We start from the raw sequence: 18645 nt of genomic DNA on the forward strand, positions 1-18645 counted from the left end.
CCGTGGGAGGCAGCTGAGGAACATCTGTCACTGCTCTGGTTGGCCTGGCCTATTCCCCAGTTGGCTGCAATCTCTAAAAATACCCATTGCTGGGCTTAGTGCAGGATAAGCCTGTGGCTTTTGGCCTGGCTGGCTTGTTTGGAGCTCATACTAATCCGTGGTCTGTTTGAGCCTCAAAATCGGTTGCTAATGAGGAGCAGGTTAGCGTGGGTGCAGTGAGGGGGTGGGTTGCTCACAGTGAGAGCGGAGCTGCAATCCTGCCCTCTGGTTTGTGGTCAGCGTTCTAAATGGCAGCAAAAAAGTCTGGAGAGGAGGGAGACAGAACAGGCGTATTATACAAGCGCTGGAGAAAATACTCGATCCATGAAGGGTGCAAAACATTAATTTTTAAAGAGCTGTAGAGGCACCTTCATTGCAGGGTGGAGGTCTCAGGAGGAAACATCTGATGCTGAGGATCATTGTAGTGCCCTTGAGAAGGATGAATTTGAATGAACGGAAAATGAAGCCAGACGTATTCTGATTAGAAATGAAAGCCTTATTCTGAATAATGAGAATAATTAACTGCTGCGAGGAGCTCATGAGAGCAACAGCAGGTTTTCCAACAGTGACTACACCCATATAGACGTATGCCCATGTGCAGAATGGAAGTTATTTGGTACAAAGTTGTTTTCTCAGTGAAATATTTGGATTCCAGAGTGGTACAGGACCAAGAAGCCGCCTGCATGCCTGTTTCAGCCTCCAGCTCTACGTGAGCGGTGGTCGCAGCCCCAACCTGACAGTGTTCAAGAAGAGACTGGACAACGTCCTCAGACACAGGGTGACCTGTGGGGTGTCACTGCAGGGACAGCAGGTGGAACCGATGATCCTGTGGGTCCCTCCAGCTCAGGGCATTCCATGATTCTGTGATTCTAGAATGCCCCAAGTTGTGTCAATCTGACCTGGGGGCTGCAAGGTGCTCCTCACCAAATCCTGTTGTGGAGGGACTCTGACCCTGTGAACTGCCATGAGTACCAGAGGGAAAACATTAAAAATAAAATTAATTGCCTGTATCTTCTAGTATAGAGGTATATGTATATGTTAATGTTGTATAAAGGGATGTAGAATGCTGTCGTTACACTCTGGCAGTGTTTAAATCCTACTCAAATGACCATGTTGTGTTTTTTTGTGCCCAGAGGAAAAGGAGTTAGGGAGGCAAATGGAAGAAGTTCTGGTGAATAATGAGCTGGGTAACCAGGAGCATTTTGGGCTTGCAGAATGTCATTCACCAAACCAAGTGGAAGTATTTTAGCAGCATGTTTGGAGCCATTTCTGCGTGGTGACAGAAAATATGGTCAAGGGATGAGGGGCACAAGGAGTGTTCTCCTCTGCCCTTCCAGTTGCAGGGAGCGATGAGGCAATGCACAGGAGAACCCAGCAGATCAATACGTGGCTGGGAGACCAGTGTCACCAGCAGAATTGGTTTTGTTTTGGTCTATTTTTGGCTCATGGGTCAATTTACATCACACCAGGCCTGCTGGTGACAAAGGGGACGCTCCCCTAAGGGACGCCGCTTGTCACCGGTGTCCATCCAGACCTTGGGCCGTTGACCACTACCCTCTGGGTGTGATTGTCCAACCAGTTCCTCATCCACCAAACAGTCCACCCATCAAATCCATGTCTCTCCAGTTTAAAGAGAAGGATGTCATGGGGGACTGTGTCAGAGTCTTTAGAGAAGCCCACGCAGATGTCATCCATAGCCACCATGGTTGATGCTGTTTGCGGGCTCTGGGTGATGCCAAAAACTCTGCAGATATTGCAGGCACCAGCTCTGGGTCTGGCAAATTGCCCCCATTGGTATGAACGATGTCTGAGGAGGAACAGCAGCATCTGAACACGCTGTACATGTGGCTCCGGGGACAGTGTCCAATCCTCACAAGCTCCAGAAATCAAATTCCAGGAAGAACTGGAGCTACTCAGGTTAATGACCGTCCTTACTGGGGAAGGAAGTGTTAGCGTGATTGGGAGTCCATCCTTCTGATTTTCGTCCCAGATTTCTTTATCTCCAGAGTCGTTAGAGGAGAAGCACTACCCGGGCACACATTGATACAGGCATCAGAAATAAATCTGGGCTGCAAATGGGAAAGAGACTCAACAAACAGCAACAATAGTGATCAGAGCCACCATCGCTGTATTTAGCACCATTTTTCCCATCGCTTCTCAGTGAGCTGGGTAAGAGGGCTGTGGAGTCACCAAGCAGAGGGACCAGTGTCCCATGGAGGGGGAAGAGAGCACCTGGCATCAGTGCAGAGGCAGGGGCCTGCGTGCCAGTGCATTTTGTCCAAATAAATACTTGCGGGGGAGCTCTTTGTTGCTGCGAGCGAGTGCTGGGGCTCTGGAATCGCTCTTCTCCCTGCATGCTGTCTGGAAACAGAAACTGTACCGTGTCCTGTGGGGAGTTACCGTGTGGTGTGATTACCTGGCATGAAATAAGCACTCTGCAACCGGATCAGACGGTTTTTGATTGAAGGAGAAACTTTTGTAGTTTGGAAGGTGAATATTGACATCAAATAACCTGAAAGCTATGAAGAAAAGGCTAAACAAATTAAGCTGTTCTGCTGTGCACCTGGATTTTTGTATTGGCTCCATGAAAGTCATCTTTGAATTTTGCAGGTGCAGAAATTCAGCACCAACCTGGGACTGTGAAAATTTTTTCCGAGTGTCACATAAACAAGAAATAAAGCATGGGATGCTAAGACAAATTTACCTCCTTTTGCCTTTGTTTTGAAACAAACATCAACTTTCTCAGCTGGGTGAGGGAGAGAGCTGTCATGGTAATGGAACTGTAGGGTGTTTGCTCTGTGCACATGGAATTAAATTTAACGGCATCCACAAGGATGGTGCGAAGTGCATCGAAGTTGACATGGGTTGCGTAACCCTTACCTGGGAACATCTGCACGGGGGGCAGTCCTGGGGATAGAAATGGATGGGGGGATTGAGAGCAGCCCTGCGGAGAAGGACTTGTGGTGCTGGGGGGTGAGAGTTTGGCCATGAGACGACCATGTGCACTCGCAGCCCAGAAGCCAATTGTACCTGGGCTGCATCCCCAGCACCGTGAGCAGCAGGTTTGGGGGGGTCCTACCCCTCTGCCCCGCTCTGTGAGACCCCCCTGCAGTGCTGGTCCAGCTCTGGGTCCTCAGCACAGGACACACATGGAGCTGCTGGAGAGGGGCCAGAGGAGCCCCAGGAATGACCCGAGGCTGGAACAGCTCTGCTGGGGACAGGTGAGAGAGCTGGGGTGTTCAGCTGGAGAAGAGAAGCTCCAAGGACACCTTAGTGTGGCCTTTCTGGACTTAAAAGGGGTCCATAAGAAAGATGGGGACAGACTTTTGAGCAGGGCCTGTTGTGACAGGACAAGGGGTGATGGGTTAAACTAAAGGAGGGAGATTCAGGCTGGATATAAGGAATTGTTGCCCTGAGGGTGGTGAGAGCCTGGCCCAGGTTGGCCAGAGAGGTGGTGGCTGAACCATCCCTGGAGACATCCCAGGCCAGGCTGGACGGGGCTCTGAGCACCCTGAGCTGGTGAAGATGTCCCTGTCATGGCAGGGGTGGCACTGGGGAGCTGGGAAGGTCCCTTCAACCCAAACCCGTCTGTAATTCTGTGATTCTAGGGCTGACCCTGTGCATGGATGCACTGGCAGCAAACCCACATTGGGACCCAAAGACTGGGGGTTGATGTGACAATTCGAGGTGCTTCCTGGCAGGAGCGGGGTGTTCGCTGAAGCAGGGGAGCAAGGTCCGGAGCCGGGAGGGTGGGTGCCCAGGAGCTTTGCGGTGGGTTTGGTGATGCTGACCTGCTGGTCATGTGGGATGGAAATGGTCCTGGAGGCCCCTGAGCCTGGGGGTCCCCACGTTGTGGTTTTCCTCGTGTCCCGGGGACTCGGTTGGGGACCATGGAGCCGAGGAAGCCTGAGCTTGGCTCCGAGGGCCCTCACTGCTCACTCTGACATCAACCGTGATGTCACAGCACAGGGACGCTGCCTGGCCATTCTATACGGGCAGGAGGCCGCAGTGGGACGGGGAACATGGGGGGACTGCTCGGGTGGTGAGCGACTGGAGCAGCTGTGCAACATCTGGCTGTTATGTGCACTGCGGAGGGAGGTGCTCCTTGTCCCCGTGCCACTGCTCCCTCCTGGCAACTGTCACCATAGCAGGGGTAACTGCCACCCCCCTGTTTCCGCTGCGGCCGTCACCCTCTGTCACCTCCTGCCAGCACCTCTGCTTTTCAACAGAGCGAGCGCAGTCCTGGTCTCGGAGTCACCATGCCCAGGAGCAAAGGGGCAGCGGAGACTGGTCAGCCTGTTGTCACCGTGGATTCCTCAAATATCATCAAGGTTACTGTGAAGACCCTCAAACAGAAGGAGCAGTTTGAGGTTGCTCAGAGCAGCACCATCCAGGAGTTTAAGGAAGAAGTTGCCAAACGTTTCAAAGCATCCCCTGATCTGCTGGTGCTGATATTTGCTGGGAAAGTCCTCAAGGATCAAGACACTTTGAGCCAGCATGGAGTTCACAGTGGGGTCAACATCCACGTTGTCATCAGGTCCCAGCAGAAACCACAGCATGGCCTGGTAGATCAAGAAAGAGCGACCGCCCTGATGCGACCTCCCAGCCGCAGCCATTCCAACTTACTCTACTTGGGAAGCACGGGTCATCTGCAAAACCCAAGCTTAATCCATCACAACTTGTCTGAGCTGTTGATCTCCAGCCAGGAAATCGTGGCACAGACCATGGAGGACCTCTTGTCCAGGATCCTCGCTTCGGGCCTGGATCTGAACACCATCAACAACAACGCGTTTCTGCTGGGCTTCCTCCTCGGGGTGACGGGCGCGCATCTCCTGGGCCTGGACTCCACAGACGTGTTGGACTTGGTGAGCAGCATTCAAGAAGAAGAGGTGCCCCTGCAGAGCTTGGTAAGGGAGATGCAGACCGCCTTGGTGCAGGATGTCCTCGGCAACGCTGACGCTGTCAGGGACATCCTCATGTCCAGCCCTCAGATGCGGCAGCTGGCTGAAGAAAATCCCGAGATTGGCCACATTCTCACCCACCCCCAGACTATCAGAGAAATGCTGGAGGCCTCCAGCAGCCCTGCCGTAATGCAGGAGATGATAAGGAACCATGATGTGGCCATGAACAACCTGGAGAGCATCCCTGGAGGGTTCAGCGCTCTGGAGCAGCTGTACAGGGAGGTTCAGGAGCCCATCCTGGATGCTGTGCAGATGGGAAACAGCCCCTTTGCTCCCCAGGACCGTAACCCACCCCTGACGGGAGCCAGGCTACCAGCCCACACCGAAAACCGGAGGCCATTACCCAACCCTTGGGCTCCGCGGTCCAGCGGGGTGAGTGATGACGCAGGTGACTGCGATGGCCAGTTCACCATCAGCAGCACAGGTGACAGTTTTACCTCGCTGAGCTTGAGCCCTGCGGCAGGGCCGGTGGTGCCCAGCTCGGGGCAGGCTCAGACCATGGTTGAGCAGCTGACAGGAGACCCAGGACTCATGCACAACCTGGGGAGCGTGTTAACAAACCCCGACAGCCCCGCGCAAGTGCTGCTGAACAGCGATGAGATACCAGGCGGTGGGAATTCTCCACTTGAAGACCAGCAGGTGCAGCAGCTGCCACCGGAGCTGGAGGACGCCGAGATTTCGTCGCTGCTGAGGAACCCGCGGGCGCTGCAGGCGTTGCTGCAAGTCCAGCTGGGATTACAGACCCTCTCGACAGAGGTACCGGATTTTATACTGAGCTTGCAGGACCCGAGTGTGCAGCTGGATCTGGAAAGCATGGACGACTCTGCACAAAGCAGCGAGTCTGAGGACGGTGGGGATTTCACGTCAGATGGGGAGCAAGCAGAACATCAGATGGAGATGGATGAGGAGGTGGCACAGGCCAGATTTGGGAGACAAATGGAGCAGCTCAGCGCCATGGGCTTCCAGGACCAGAGTGCAAACTTGGAGGCGCTGATTGATGCAGAAGGAGACGTCAGCGCGGCAGCGGAGATGCTGGCAAAAGCACCATCATCGGACAAGATACCATAACCGGTGTGTCCACATGGACCGGTTACAGCACCTCACCTCTCAATGGCTGCGTTGCAGTCCCATCCCGCACTAAAAGCAGCAGGGTGCACGCTAACAAGTTGTGTGCTGTAGCGTTCTTCCGTCCATGGGAATTGATTTGCCCTGGTCCGCAAGGGTGCTGAGGGGGGGCCTGCCCGGGCGCGGTGCTGCCCTTTGCGGTGCGCCGTGATCCATGTCTGTGTGGGGGTGAAAACCGGCCCAGAAAGGTACTGAAGGGGAAAATACGCATTTTTACAGGTTAGGCACTGATACTCAGAGATGCTGCAGACCAGATGATAAATGAGCTTGGCTCCCAATTGGACTCCAAAACAAACAGTGGCATAGATTCTATTTTATTTTTATTTTTATTTTTATTGTTATTTTTATTTTTTTAATTTTAATTTTAATTTTATTTTTATTTTTAAATTTTAATTTTAAAAATTTTTTTGTTTCTATTTTAATTTTAATTTTAATTTTAATTTTAATTTTAATTTTTAATTTTTATTTACTTATATCTTTCATTTTTTATTTTAATTTTTAATCTTTTGTTTTTTATTTTATTTTTATTTTTTATTTTTATTTTTCATTTTTTATTTTTTACTTTTATTTTTTAATTTTAATTTTTTAATTTTTAAAATTTTTATTTTTTATTTTTGTTTCTATTTTTATTTTTAATTTATTTTATTTTTATTTTTAATTTTAATTTTTTAATTTTTATTTTTATTTTTTGTTTTTATTTTTATTTTCATTCTTATTTTTCATTTTTCATTCTATTTTATTTTTATTTTTGATTTTAATTTTTAAATTTAAATTTAAATTTTTGTTTTTTATTTTTTAATTTTTATTTCTTTTTATGTGCTTTTTGTTTTGTTTTGTTTTGTTTTCATTTTCGTTTTCATTTTCAGTCTGGCCTTGCAAGAAGAGGGGCAGGGAGCACCCGAGCCACCTCACTCCTGTCCCTGCCGGCACCAGCCTTTCCTCCAGTGGGCAAGTGCTGTTACGACAGTCAATGTGTCACTTCTGCCACTGCGCCTCCTGCGCGTGTGGTGTCCCTGAGGGTTATCGTAACAATCAGTGACGGCTGTAAGTCACATTTACATCCCAAATGTATTCACAGTTGGTTTCTACCCGCCTGTTGTTGCACATAAGGATTTAATTTCATGCAGCAGTTCAGAGCTTCCCCCGTTAGCAAATCCCGAACCTTTTGTGCTTTGTCCAGTGTTGCACCTGGGACCAGGGGTTCAGGCATCTTCTCCAGACCCTGAGTGTCTTGGCAAGTCTTGTCCCTTTTTCTTTGCTGTGTGTATGAGGTTGTGAATGGGGTTGCGTCATAGGGTTGGACTCGGTGTTCTGAAAGGTCTTCTCCAATCTAGATGATTCTATGATTCCATGGGCAGCTCCACAATGCTCTGCAGAGCCTTGTCTCTAGCACACGAGCTGTGACAGCTGATCGGGAGCTCCAGGCATTCAGCGCTTTCTGCGGCAGACCTGCCCATGATGTCCCAAACCCACGTCCTGGCCAGCCCTTGTGCCAGGGGAGATGGAGCAGCTGGCGCTGGCTCTGCTCCTCTGGACCTTCTTCCCTTGTCCCAGCCCTGCCTGGGCCCAACAAGCTCAGGATCAGCCCAGACCCCTTTCCTTTGGCCCCTCCATCCAGTTTCCCACCACATCCCTCCCTGCTCCTCACCATCCCCTCTGCCTCCGACTCTTCTTGCTGCTCTGGGTTTCCCACTCATTTCTTCTCCAAGCATTTTCTCTCCCACCATTCTTCCCTGGCAATATGTCCAGTGACAGGTTTTCTACCCGTTTCTTTACTCCACCTGCCCCATTCGTGGTTCTTCAGCCATTCTTAAGCCAAATTCAGACTTCTCGTGTCCTATGATGTCTTCTTGTTATTTTGTGTCTTGTTCCCTTTTTCTCACCACACCTTCTTTTTTCCCCTTTTTGGAGGTGATTGGAGAGTTGGTCCTGGGGAGATGGGTTTGTTCTTCAATAGACTGTGTTCAATAGGTTGGAAAATGTCCCTCTGTCTGGCAGACCCCGTGCGTGACCATGCAGGTGCCAGCAGCCGTGATTTGCCTGACCCGCTGGGACAAAGCGTTGTCCCCTGGCAGCAGTTGACAAGCTGGTCTGGGTCATGTCCTCTGTTGACTGATGGACCCTGCCCCATCCCCTCGGCCACAGGGATGTGGTTTATCCGTGGGGTGGTGGTCACGGGTTCGCTGGCGTCTCCGTGCAGCAGCCACGGCCTGAGGACCCTGTTGTCTGCACCAGCTCAAGACTTTGCAAACTTCCCCCGTGGTTAAAACTGCCGCTGCTCTCAGCTCCTTCTCTCTTCTCCTTGTCCGTGGAGGCAGCTGGGCTGACAAACTTCAGCTGTCGTGTCACCAGGGTGTCCCTCATCCCCTCATCCCCTCTGCCCCGCTCCGTGAGACCCCCCTGCAGTGCTGGTCCAGCTCTGGGTCCTCAGCACAGGACACACATGGAGCTGCTGGAGAGGGGTCAGGGGAGCCCCAGGAATGACCCGAGGCTGGAACAGCTCTGCTGGGGACAGGTGAGAGAGCTGGGCTGTTCAGCTGGAGAAGAGAAGCTCCGGGGAGACCTTGGTGCGGCCTTTCCGGACTGAAAAGGGGCCCATGAGAAAGATGGGGACAGACTTTGAGCAGGGGCTGTTGTGACAGGACAAGGGGTGATGGGTTAAACTAAAGGAGGGAGATCCAGGCTGGACATGAGGGAGAAATTGTTGCCCTGAGGGTGTTGAGAGCCTGGCCCAGGTTGGGCAGAGAGGTGGTGGCTGAACCATCCCTGGAGACATCCCAGGCCAGGCTGGACGGGGCTCTGAGCACCCTGAGCTGGTGAAGATGTCCCTGTCATGGCAGGGGGGGAACTGGGGGAGCTGGGAACATCCCTTCAACACAAAGTCTCCTATGGTTCTCTGGTTCTCTGATTCTCTGATTCCTGGCAGCTCTGTTTTTTCAGAGGTGCCTGGGCAGCTGGGTATGTGGGTGCAGCACTGCAGCCTGGCAGGCACAGCGTAGCTGGTGTCTCGGATGCTCAGCACCCTCCAAATCAGGGACTGATCCATCCCAGGGCGCTGCCAGCTCCGGCACCCAGAGACCATCTTGAGTGCACCGGCCGCAGGTCCTGGGGAGATGCTCCAGCATCCCTCATACAGACAACTGAGCCTCGTGCCCACCCCGTCCCCGGTCACCTACTCCTGTCCTGGCGCAGGTGGCGGCGGATGATCCAGCCACACATCTCCAGCCCAGCCGGACGATGGATGTCACCTCCCCAGTGTCACCATGGCAGCTCTAACCGTGCTGTTCCAGCTCCCAAAGCAGTGATCCTGCTGCAGCGTCGATCCAGCGTCCTGCAGCTCTCCCCGCTCCTGAGTTCCGCCGCAGTCGGGCATCGCCTCTTATTTTGGGTAGTGATCCCAAATACTGCAAAGCCTGCAATCCTAAACGAGATTTAGCACGGGGGGGAGTTCTGCGTTGGGGGTTTTATGTGTGTTCAGTGCTGTGCTCCACAGCTGCTCTGGTGGATTTATTATTTCTTTTACAGTGAAAGTCCTCCTGTGTTTGTTGAGGTGTGGCTGTGCTGCCGAGCCTGCGACATCCACTGCCTCTGCTTGGGGGCTAATTTCATAATTCAGGCTGTGGAAAACAGTTCCTGCAGAATAATGTGTTTCTGATCCCGAGGATGGTGACATTCCTGGGGGATGGGGGGGAGGTGGTCACTGGCTGACCTGGCAGCCGGGTCAGTGCTCAGTTCTTCATCCAGGTGGGGCTCCTGAGCCCCAAAATCTGCCTCCCACCCTGCCCAGAGGAGCCCGACACACAGATTGCTATAGGGAAACTTCCAAATGCCTTTTATTGCGTTAATCACCAAGAGTGTTATGTATCAAGCTCAATAATGTATTCAAAACATGGATTGCTATTTATACATACGTTCCAAGATATCTGCAAAAGTAATTGCATTGAGTTTGTGCGTCTGGGTGCTCGGCACTGTTGATAAGTCAGGCTGCTTTTTTTAGGACTCGTCACGCCTGCTTTCCCAGAGCTGTGGGTCTCGCCGTGACCCGCAGCTGCATCACGTCAGCCCGGCCAGGGCCCCGAGGACGGGAGGTGCGAGGCAGCGTGGGTATAATTGTGCGCAGGGGGACACGGTGGCACGGCTGGCACCGGGGACCTGCCGGTGTGCAGGGAGCGACACGCTGGTCGTGTGTGCGGTGCCAGGGTGGGGCTGGGCAGTGGGGGGAACACAGAGCACATCCCGGGCACGTCTGCTCAGCCGGAGGGTGCTCGTGGAGCTGCTGGGCTGGCACAGCGCGTCCTCCAGCCCCTGGAGCCCAGCAGAGCGGTGCCACTGTCCCCCCGCGCCGGCGCCGCAGCCGGGGCCCGCCGCAGCTCAGGGGTCCGCGGAGCTGCTTGCACGGTGGGTGTGGGGCCAGAAGGGTCTCTAGGATGGCGAGAGCCTGTCACAGAGATGCCAAATTGGCAAGAACAATGTGAATAGCCTTCCCTTGCCGACCTGTGGCATCTGCTGCTCTCTGACTGATGTTGTTTCTGGGAGATGCGGTTGCTGAGTTAGAGATGTCGGTGCAGCACCAGCGGGCAGGATCAAACCACACACGGGTGATGTAAGTGTCAGCAAAGCCGCCATGGACCACCGTGACCAGTGCCCACGGCAGCATCCCACCCCCGCTCCCATGGGAGAGCTGCGAGTGCTCCGGCCATGCAAGAGAAACACCTTATTATTTCCTTTCCCTTGTTAGGAGATAACAAATCACCACTGACACCTTTCTCTCCCACCCTGTTTTTGTTTCCCCGGCCTCTCTCCCGAGGGCTGGTTATTCATGGGGGAGGCTGCCCCCACGGGTGGGGGCTCCATCCTCCGCAGCACCGGGTTGCTGCATTCTTTTCCTAGGTTACAGCTGTTGTTTTAAATGAGGATTGAAAGATTTTGGGAAAGCAGAATCCAAGGCGCTGCTCGGAGGTGTATCCTCTGTATTAATGCAGATTTGCAGGGGCGATGGGATTGCGGAGGAAGGGGCCTGATGCTGAGCGGCTCCTGTGGTGCAGAGCTCCTGTTGCACTGAGATTCCCACCTGCAGGTGCAGTGGATCCTCATTTACTTGTGGTTTCACATTTATGTTTTGCAAGAGGTGACGAGCTTTTCGTATGAGAGCACAGAATGCATGTGCTATCTGCATAAATAATATTTTGTCTGCTAATATACCACATATATTTTACTTCCATGCAATATTTATAGTGGATTGTTTTAAGTCATTTACAGAATCAGATAGTTACTATTTTGACAAATTTTATTTTCATAGACAGTCTATTGTTGTGTTTTGTTTCTACGGGGCAGGCTCCTTGGGCTTTGTTGGTTCGGGTTACTTTAGACATGAAATGTGTCTCTCATTGAGCGCGAACAGGGATTCAGCTCTGTTGTTTAAAATACAATTGCTTTCTCATGCGTGGGGCCAATATTTTGGAATGCAGAAACCTCACGGTTCTGTTTTTCAGTACTTGCACCACTCTCTTATCTCAGCTGCGTTATGGGTAATTCCTATTTTGAGTTTTGATATTTAAGAGCTGAATGTTATTGCAGAAGCTGCTGGAAAAAGGAGTATTATCGTGTTTTAACTTGCGCGAGCCCGGGTCTGATCCACCCTCTGGTGCTCCTCAGTTTCTCCTTGGCTGGGGGGGAGCTCCATCTCCCACGGGTTGTCTCCTGACCTGAAGGTCTTCCCAAATACCTGGTTGAATTTAATTTCTGCCAGGTTTGCACTGGCAAAGAGGTGCAGAGGTTGAACTGGGTCCTTGAACCAAAGGGAAAGGGAGGGAGAAGTTTGGGGATAAGGAGGGGACATGGGCAGCCAACTTCAAACCCAGACCTAATTTTGTTCTCTGACCTGGTGTGAATCCAGCTACGTTAAATCCCCCAGGTATCCCAGCTCCTGATGTCTGAGAACACCTTGTACATCCCTGCAAACGCTTCACGTTTCCTCTCTCATCCCTGACTTCTTCCTTCTACTCTGGACGTATAGAACATCAGTTTAAGGTATTTGTGCAATAAGGGTTGATTCTGTCTCCATTCACTCTGGCCTAAGCTGAAGTACTTGGGGGAAAAATACACTTACATCATGTTAAAATCATGTGAGGAGAAAATTTGGGTATTGCTGTTTAAAACATAATAGGAGTTAAAGTGCATGCTGCAATACATTGCTGACCGCAGGTCTCCGTGATTTGGGGTGACACCTCTGGCTGTGGCTATGAGCAGATCAGAGAAGGTGATACAAGGCATTTGGTAGGATAGAAGTGCTTAAGCATCTAAAATAATGTTCTTCAGTGTCTTCTGCTGTCGCTTTCAGGTGAAACATGCCACCATGCAACCTTACCAGCTTGGGGCCAGCAACATTCCTCCTGGCTGGCATCCCGGGCATGGAGAAGTTGCACATCTGGATCTCCATCCCATTCTGCTCCATGTATCTGGCTGCCCTGCTGGGAAACGGTGTCCTGTTGTTTGTCATCAGGACAGAACGGAGCCTCCACCAGCCCATGTACCTCCTTCTGTCCATGCTGGCCGTCGCCGACCTGGTGCTGTCCACCACGACCGTGCCCAAGATGCTGGCCGTGTTCTGGTTCAGCGCGGGGGAGATTTCCTTCGGCGCCTGCCTGACCCAGATGTTCTTCCTGCACTTCACCTTCTCGGCAGAGTCGGTGATCCTGCTGGCCATGGCGTTCGACCGGTTTGTGGCCATCTGCGACCCGCTGCGGTACACGGCGGTGCTGACGCCGTCCGTCATCGTCAAAGCCGGGATGGTGGCTTTGCTGAGGAGTTTCTGCATCATTCTCCCGTGCGTATTTCTGCTGAAGCGGCTGCCGTTCTGCGCGCACAGCGTCATCCCGCACACCTACTGCGAGCACATGGGCATCGCCCGCCTGGCCCGCGCCGACATCTCTGTCAACATCTTGTACGGCCTCGCAGTGCCTTTCGCAGCGATAGTGGTGGACGTTGTGCTCATCGCTGTCTCCTATGTCTTAATTCTGCTGGCATTATTCAGACTCCCTTCCAGGACTGCCCGTCACAAGGCTTTCAACACCTGTGGCTCTCATGTCTGTGTTATTTTGCTTTTCTATATTCCTGCTTTTTTCACTGTTTTGACGCACCGCTTCGGCCAGGAGATCCCCCACCACGTCCACATTCTCCTGGCCAACCTGTACGTGCTCTTCCCCCCGCTGCTGAACCCCGTGGTGTATGGTGTGCGGACACAGCAGATAAAAGAGAAGGTTGTGAAAGCGTTCATCTGCCCCAAGGGTCGTTTGCTGCCAGAGTAAGAGTGAAGTGTCCCTGCCAGGAGGTGATGAACACCTTGGTGGGACTCCAGATGCTCTCTTTGCACTGTTTCAGGCAACTTGCCCAAGTCTTCTGCGATCAAAGTAAAATGCAGGACACCCGCCAGCCCCTGCATCACTTACCCCAACAATCTGTAGAAAACCTAAGACAAAATGCAAAATTTGGGGCCTCTAATTGGCTGTGGAGGGAGAGTGATCAAAGAAATGAGAACCTACCCCAGATACGTCACTCGTGGGAAATCCCCTACAAAGTGGAGGCAACACGGCTTTCACTGTGACGATAAATCTACATCTCATCTGTTTCCTCTCGAGTCAGGTAAAACATGTTTAATGAACTGGTTCTTCTGAATCACAGGTGTGTAATGGAGTTTGCTTTAGGAATTGCTTGTTCGTTAAAATTCATAGTATTGAAAAAGTCTCCAAAAGGAATAACACAAAAATAAAAGCAATTGTTTCACGTTTGCACGCAGGGGGTCTCTTTATTCCTTAACAACATTATTTGGCTCTACTTTGAGTAAACACATGGGTGAAAAACTGTTCCCAAAAGGACACCTGAAACTATTTATTTTTACTGAGGCACCAGACATGGTTTCTGTGGCTGAAAATGAGCAGCTCGAAAACTTCACCACGGTGGAGAGTCTTTACCAGATGTTTGCTGCTAAACAGATGTTTTTCCTGATGTCTAAACCACTGGGATGGCTTTTGATGCTGCATAAACCTGGGGAGCTCTGTGCTGGGCTCTTATTTTGGGGAACATCTGGCAGAACAGGGAGTTAGTGGAAGTCTCGGTGCCGCAGCGAAATGTCCTGCCTTGGTGGCTTGTGCTGTCACCACTGGCGCTTGCTGCCATTTGCTGAGTCACGTCATTTTGGTTGGAAGACCCCCTCAAGATCATGGAGTCCAACCATAACCCATCCCTGCCCCTGCCCCATGTCCTGAGAACCTCCTGTCCGTCTGTCCAACCCTCCAGGGCTGGTGACTCCAGCACTGCCCTGGGCAGCCTGTTCAATGCCCCACAGCCCTTTGGGGAAGAAATTGTTCCCAGATCCAACCTCACCCTCCCCTTGGCGCAACTTGAGGCCGTTTCCTCTCTTCCTAAATAGAATCAGAATAGAATAGAATAGAATAGAATAGAATAGAATAGAATAGAATAGAATAGAATAGAATAGAATAGAATAGAATAGAATAATGGAGTGGAATGGAATGGAATGGAATGGAATGGAATGGAATGGAATGGAATAGAATAGAATAGAATAGAATAGAATAGAATAGAATAGAATAGAATAGAATAGAATAGAATAGAATAGAATAGACTATTTCAGTTGGAAGTGACATACAATGACCATCTAGTCCAACTGCCTGACCACTTCAGGGTTGACCAGAAGTTAAAGCATTAAGACATTAAGGGCATTGTCCAAATGCCTGTTAAACACTGACAGGCGTGGGGCATCGAGCACATCTCCAGGAGCCTGTTCCAGTGTTTGACCACCTTTTCAGTAAAAAAATGCTTCCTAATGTCTAAACTTCCCCTGACACAGCTTGGAGCCATTCCCACGCATCCCATCAGTGGATCCCAGGGAGAAGAGATGAGCATGAGTGAAATGAGTCACCAGGCAGCATGTCCCCGTGTCCCTCGCTGTGTCAGAAGCACATCAGTAGTGACTGTGGTTGAGACATTGTGACAGGCTCAGGGTGACCAGTGACCTTGCTGGGATGACTGGGTGTCTGTCAGTGATGTTGTGAAACATCCACCAGCCAGGACAAGGTGCAGGAACCGTGTCTGGAAGCACTTTAGGTTTTCTGCTCATAGTTTTACTCATTCACCCAGCATTTGAACTACCGTTTCCGCAGAGCAAAGAAAAACCCTTTGCTGGAGCTGTGGTCTTCTCAGGGTGATTTTTAGAGCTCTACAATCAGCAAACGATACACCACCAGCAGCAAAGAAGAGCTATGTGTACCACACACAGGTATGTGAGACCGCATCTGGAATATCATGTCCAGTTGTGGCCCCTCAGCTCCAGAAGGACAGGGAACTGCTGGAGAGAGTCCAGCGCAGCCACCAAGATGCTGAAGGGAGTGGAGCATCTCCCGTGTGAGGAAAGGCTGAGGGAGCTGGGGCTCTGGAGCTGGAGAAGAGGAGACTGAGGGGGGACTCATTCCTGGGGATCAATATGGAAAGGGGCAGTGTCAGGAGGATGGAGCCAGGCTCTTCTGGGTGACAACCAGTGACAGGACAAGGGGCAATGGGTGCAAACTGGAACACAGGAGGTTCCACTTTGATAGGAGAAGAAACTTCTTCATGGTGAGGGTGTCAGAGCCTGGCCCAGGCTGCCCAGGGAGGTTGTGGAGTCTCCTTCTCTGCAGACATTCAAACCCGCCTGGACCCCTTCCTGTGGAACCTCAGCTGGGTGTTCCTGCTCCGGGGGGATTGCACTGGATGAGCTTTCCAGGGCCCTTCAACCCCTGACATTATTCTCTGTTTCTGCGAAGGAGAATGGACAGAGAAAATTCAAACTGAAAGAACGATGCACATCTCTTCGCCACAGATCTTCCATTTCAGAAATGAATAATGGTGCATTCATAGTTTAGAGGAAACTCTGGCATCTAGAAAGTAAGTGCTGAAATAAATTATTGATGTCAAATCCTACCAACACGCTTGCTGCAGAGTGGCTGCTTTCTTGGGGTATCCAGCCAAGAGCTTGAACATCTCTTGGGCATCACTGTGCAACAGCAGCTGGAGGAACCAGGGCGATGCTCCCCAAGGCAGAGCTGCAGACGTGGTCAGCGGCTGCACAGCACCTCACAGCAGCCTAATGCACTGCCTTGTATGGCTGATCACCTTTACTATCAGCTCTTTTGTTGCTAAAATGCACCTTTTCATTTGAGTTCCTGTATCTAAAAATGGCCAAAAAAATCTAATGCCATTCATAGGTGGAACATAATAGTTTTCCTTCAGTGTTTGGCTTCATTTCTTGTTAATCAGAGATAATGCCTGGGATTGTTATTTAGTGAAGAAATTGTAAGTACAACCCACGTTACTTATTTAAAGCTAGCTCTTAGGAATTACAAAGCTGATGCTTGACTCCAAGTCAGAGCAGGTTCCAGTAACAGGTGTGTGTATAATTTATTGTAATTGCTACAGCAATGTGTATTTAATTCATCATTACTTTATTTTTCATTTAATGGTATCAATTAATTTTACAGCAGAAATCATGGCTGTATTGTCCAAACTGATATAATGGCCTAACAAGGGACCCGGAGGGTTTGTAACCTCTAAGAATCCACCAGTTTATGAAGAAAGAAGGAAAGAAGTGTTATGTGTTCTCATTTTGAGCAGCAAATGTAGGTTAGGTGATTTCCCTAAGGTATATCAGGCCTCTCTTCAGAAAGCTAAACAGGATTAAGGTCTTTCATGGTAATGTCTCATCTTCCAAACCAATGCTGCTTGTGCCAATCTGCTCTCCCTTGCAGCTCTGCTCTCGCTGGGTTCAGCAGCAAACACCTCTGATGCCTCTGCACCAGCCAGATGTGCAGCACCAGTCACATCTACAGCATCGGCCAGATGTGCAGCACCAGCCATATCTACAGCACCAACCAGATGTGCAGCACTGGTGAGCTGTGTGGCATCATCCAGATGTGCAACACTGGCCAGATGTCCACACCATCACCCACGGCTGCCATGGGCTGGGGGTGCAAAAACCATTTGTACACCAAAGTCCTGTTGTCAGGTTGAGCAGCATATGTGCTGAAATGGGAACACGACACTTGACTGCATCATAAAAATACATGAAATGTGCACAAAACTGTCCTGGAAAACCTTTGCCTCCTGCAACCAAGTGCCGTTCCTGTAGTGAGATACCAGCACTGACCTTTGCCGCAGCACCAAACCTCACCTTCCCGAGAAAAGAGTGTGGATGATGCCATGTGAGATTCTTTGGGGCCAAACCTCACCTTATCTTTTCTTGTAACTCACTATATACATTTATCTTTTTCTAAATGCAGAAAGTCATGTGCATTTTTAGCTTTTAAGTGCCCTTATCTCAAAACTGATGGTGATTACAGGCTTAATTGTCCATAAAAAATATATTTGCCTGAAGAAGCAGTCTCATTCAAGCGTTGCTTAAGGTGCAGTGAGAACAGTTTTGCTGTTCCTAATCTCTACTTATACACAGGGCTGGTTGCTCAGGGTGTGTTGCAAATCAGGAATTTGAAAGGGCAGAGTTCAGAAGGGATTCTGGTTCTGCCGCCCCCGTGCCTTGCAAGGGAGATATTTTGTTCTGCTGCTTGAGCTTCCTCCACCGTGTTGAAACCACAGGAATATTTCAGGCCACCTTTCAGCCCCTAGTGCCACCGGTTCGTTTGAAATGGGGAGGAGAACGATGCTGTGTGACTCCCTGAGCATCCTCATCTCCCAGAGGGGTCCTGGGGGACGGAGGCTGTCCGGAGCTGTTGGTTACTGCCACTAGCAAGACTCCCAAGGAAAGCTTGGTTAGCAATGTGCCAGGCTTCGGTTTTGACGGATGAGGCCACGTTGCTCTTCTGGACACCTTCAGGATATGAATCCTGGTGTAATGCAACCCCCCAGCTGACCCAAAGATCTGGAAGCTGCTGAAGGAATTGCAGATAGGGACAGGAAGGGGAAAATGAGGCAAAATGCAAAATACGGATAGGATTGAGACGTGGTCTTGAAGTACATGGCAGGAGGCTGAGGGTGGGAACATGGGGTGGTGTCTTCAGAAACAGATCCTCTGAAGGCGTTTGCGCAGGGCAGCACGGTGAGACCTCCCGTGGGCTGTGGTCACACGGGACCTGCAGGGCTGTGTCCGCTCCAGCTGCACGTCAGGAGCAGAAACCCCCAGAACGGATAATCCCGTTTTGCTTCTCTCTGGCATGCCCAGGATGGGGCACAGCTCAGGTGCGGGCTGGAAAACATAGACAATAATGGTCCCCAAGCAGCTGTCGTGACCTAAAGGGACGTGCTCACATCCGCAGCATTGGGGATGGCGCAGGAGAGTTCTGGGACTGGAGAAGGTGGTGATGGCATCTCCCAGAGCTGAACGGAGACTCCATTAGCAGCTCGGCAGGTACCAGAGCCTGTCCTGGCTTTGGAGGCATCAAGACAGAGTGTCTGCAAACACCAGCTCCATGCTCCGCGTTTATCTGGTTTGCAGATCATGCACTTGGAGTGTTTTCTT

At 50.9% G+C, this 18645-nt stretch overlaps 1 protein-coding gene and 1 pseudogene across 1 annotated transcript in view; both read left to right on the plus strand.

Moving 5' to 3' along the window:
* Positions 1-13873, plus strand: part of LOC136100039 (olfactory receptor 52B2-like) — a 29859-nt gene extending 15986 nt beyond the window's left edge. The window contains exons 2-3 of the mRNA XM_065834770.2: positions 12040-12155; positions 12466-13873. Of these exons, the coding sequence (XP_065690842.1) occupies positions 12473-13432 (960 nt within the window). The 5' untranslated portion in view covers positions 12040-12155; positions 12466-12472 and the 3' untranslated portion in view covers positions 13433-13873. The remainder of the gene's footprint in view (positions 1-12039; positions 12156-12465) is intronic.
* LOC139826953 (ubiquilin-1 pseudogene) lies at positions 4299-6068 on the plus strand (annotated as a pseudogene).
* Positions 13874-18645: the final 4772 nt, after the last annotated feature.

The sequence above is a fragment of the Patagioenas fasciata genome, chromosome 1, assembly GCF_037038585.1.
Source record: "Patagioenas fasciata isolate bPatFas1 chromosome 1, bPatFas1.hap1, whole genome shotgun sequence".
In the NCBI taxonomy this organism is placed as follows: domain Eukaryota; kingdom Metazoa; phylum Chordata; class Aves; order Columbiformes; family Columbidae; genus Patagioenas; species Patagioenas fasciata.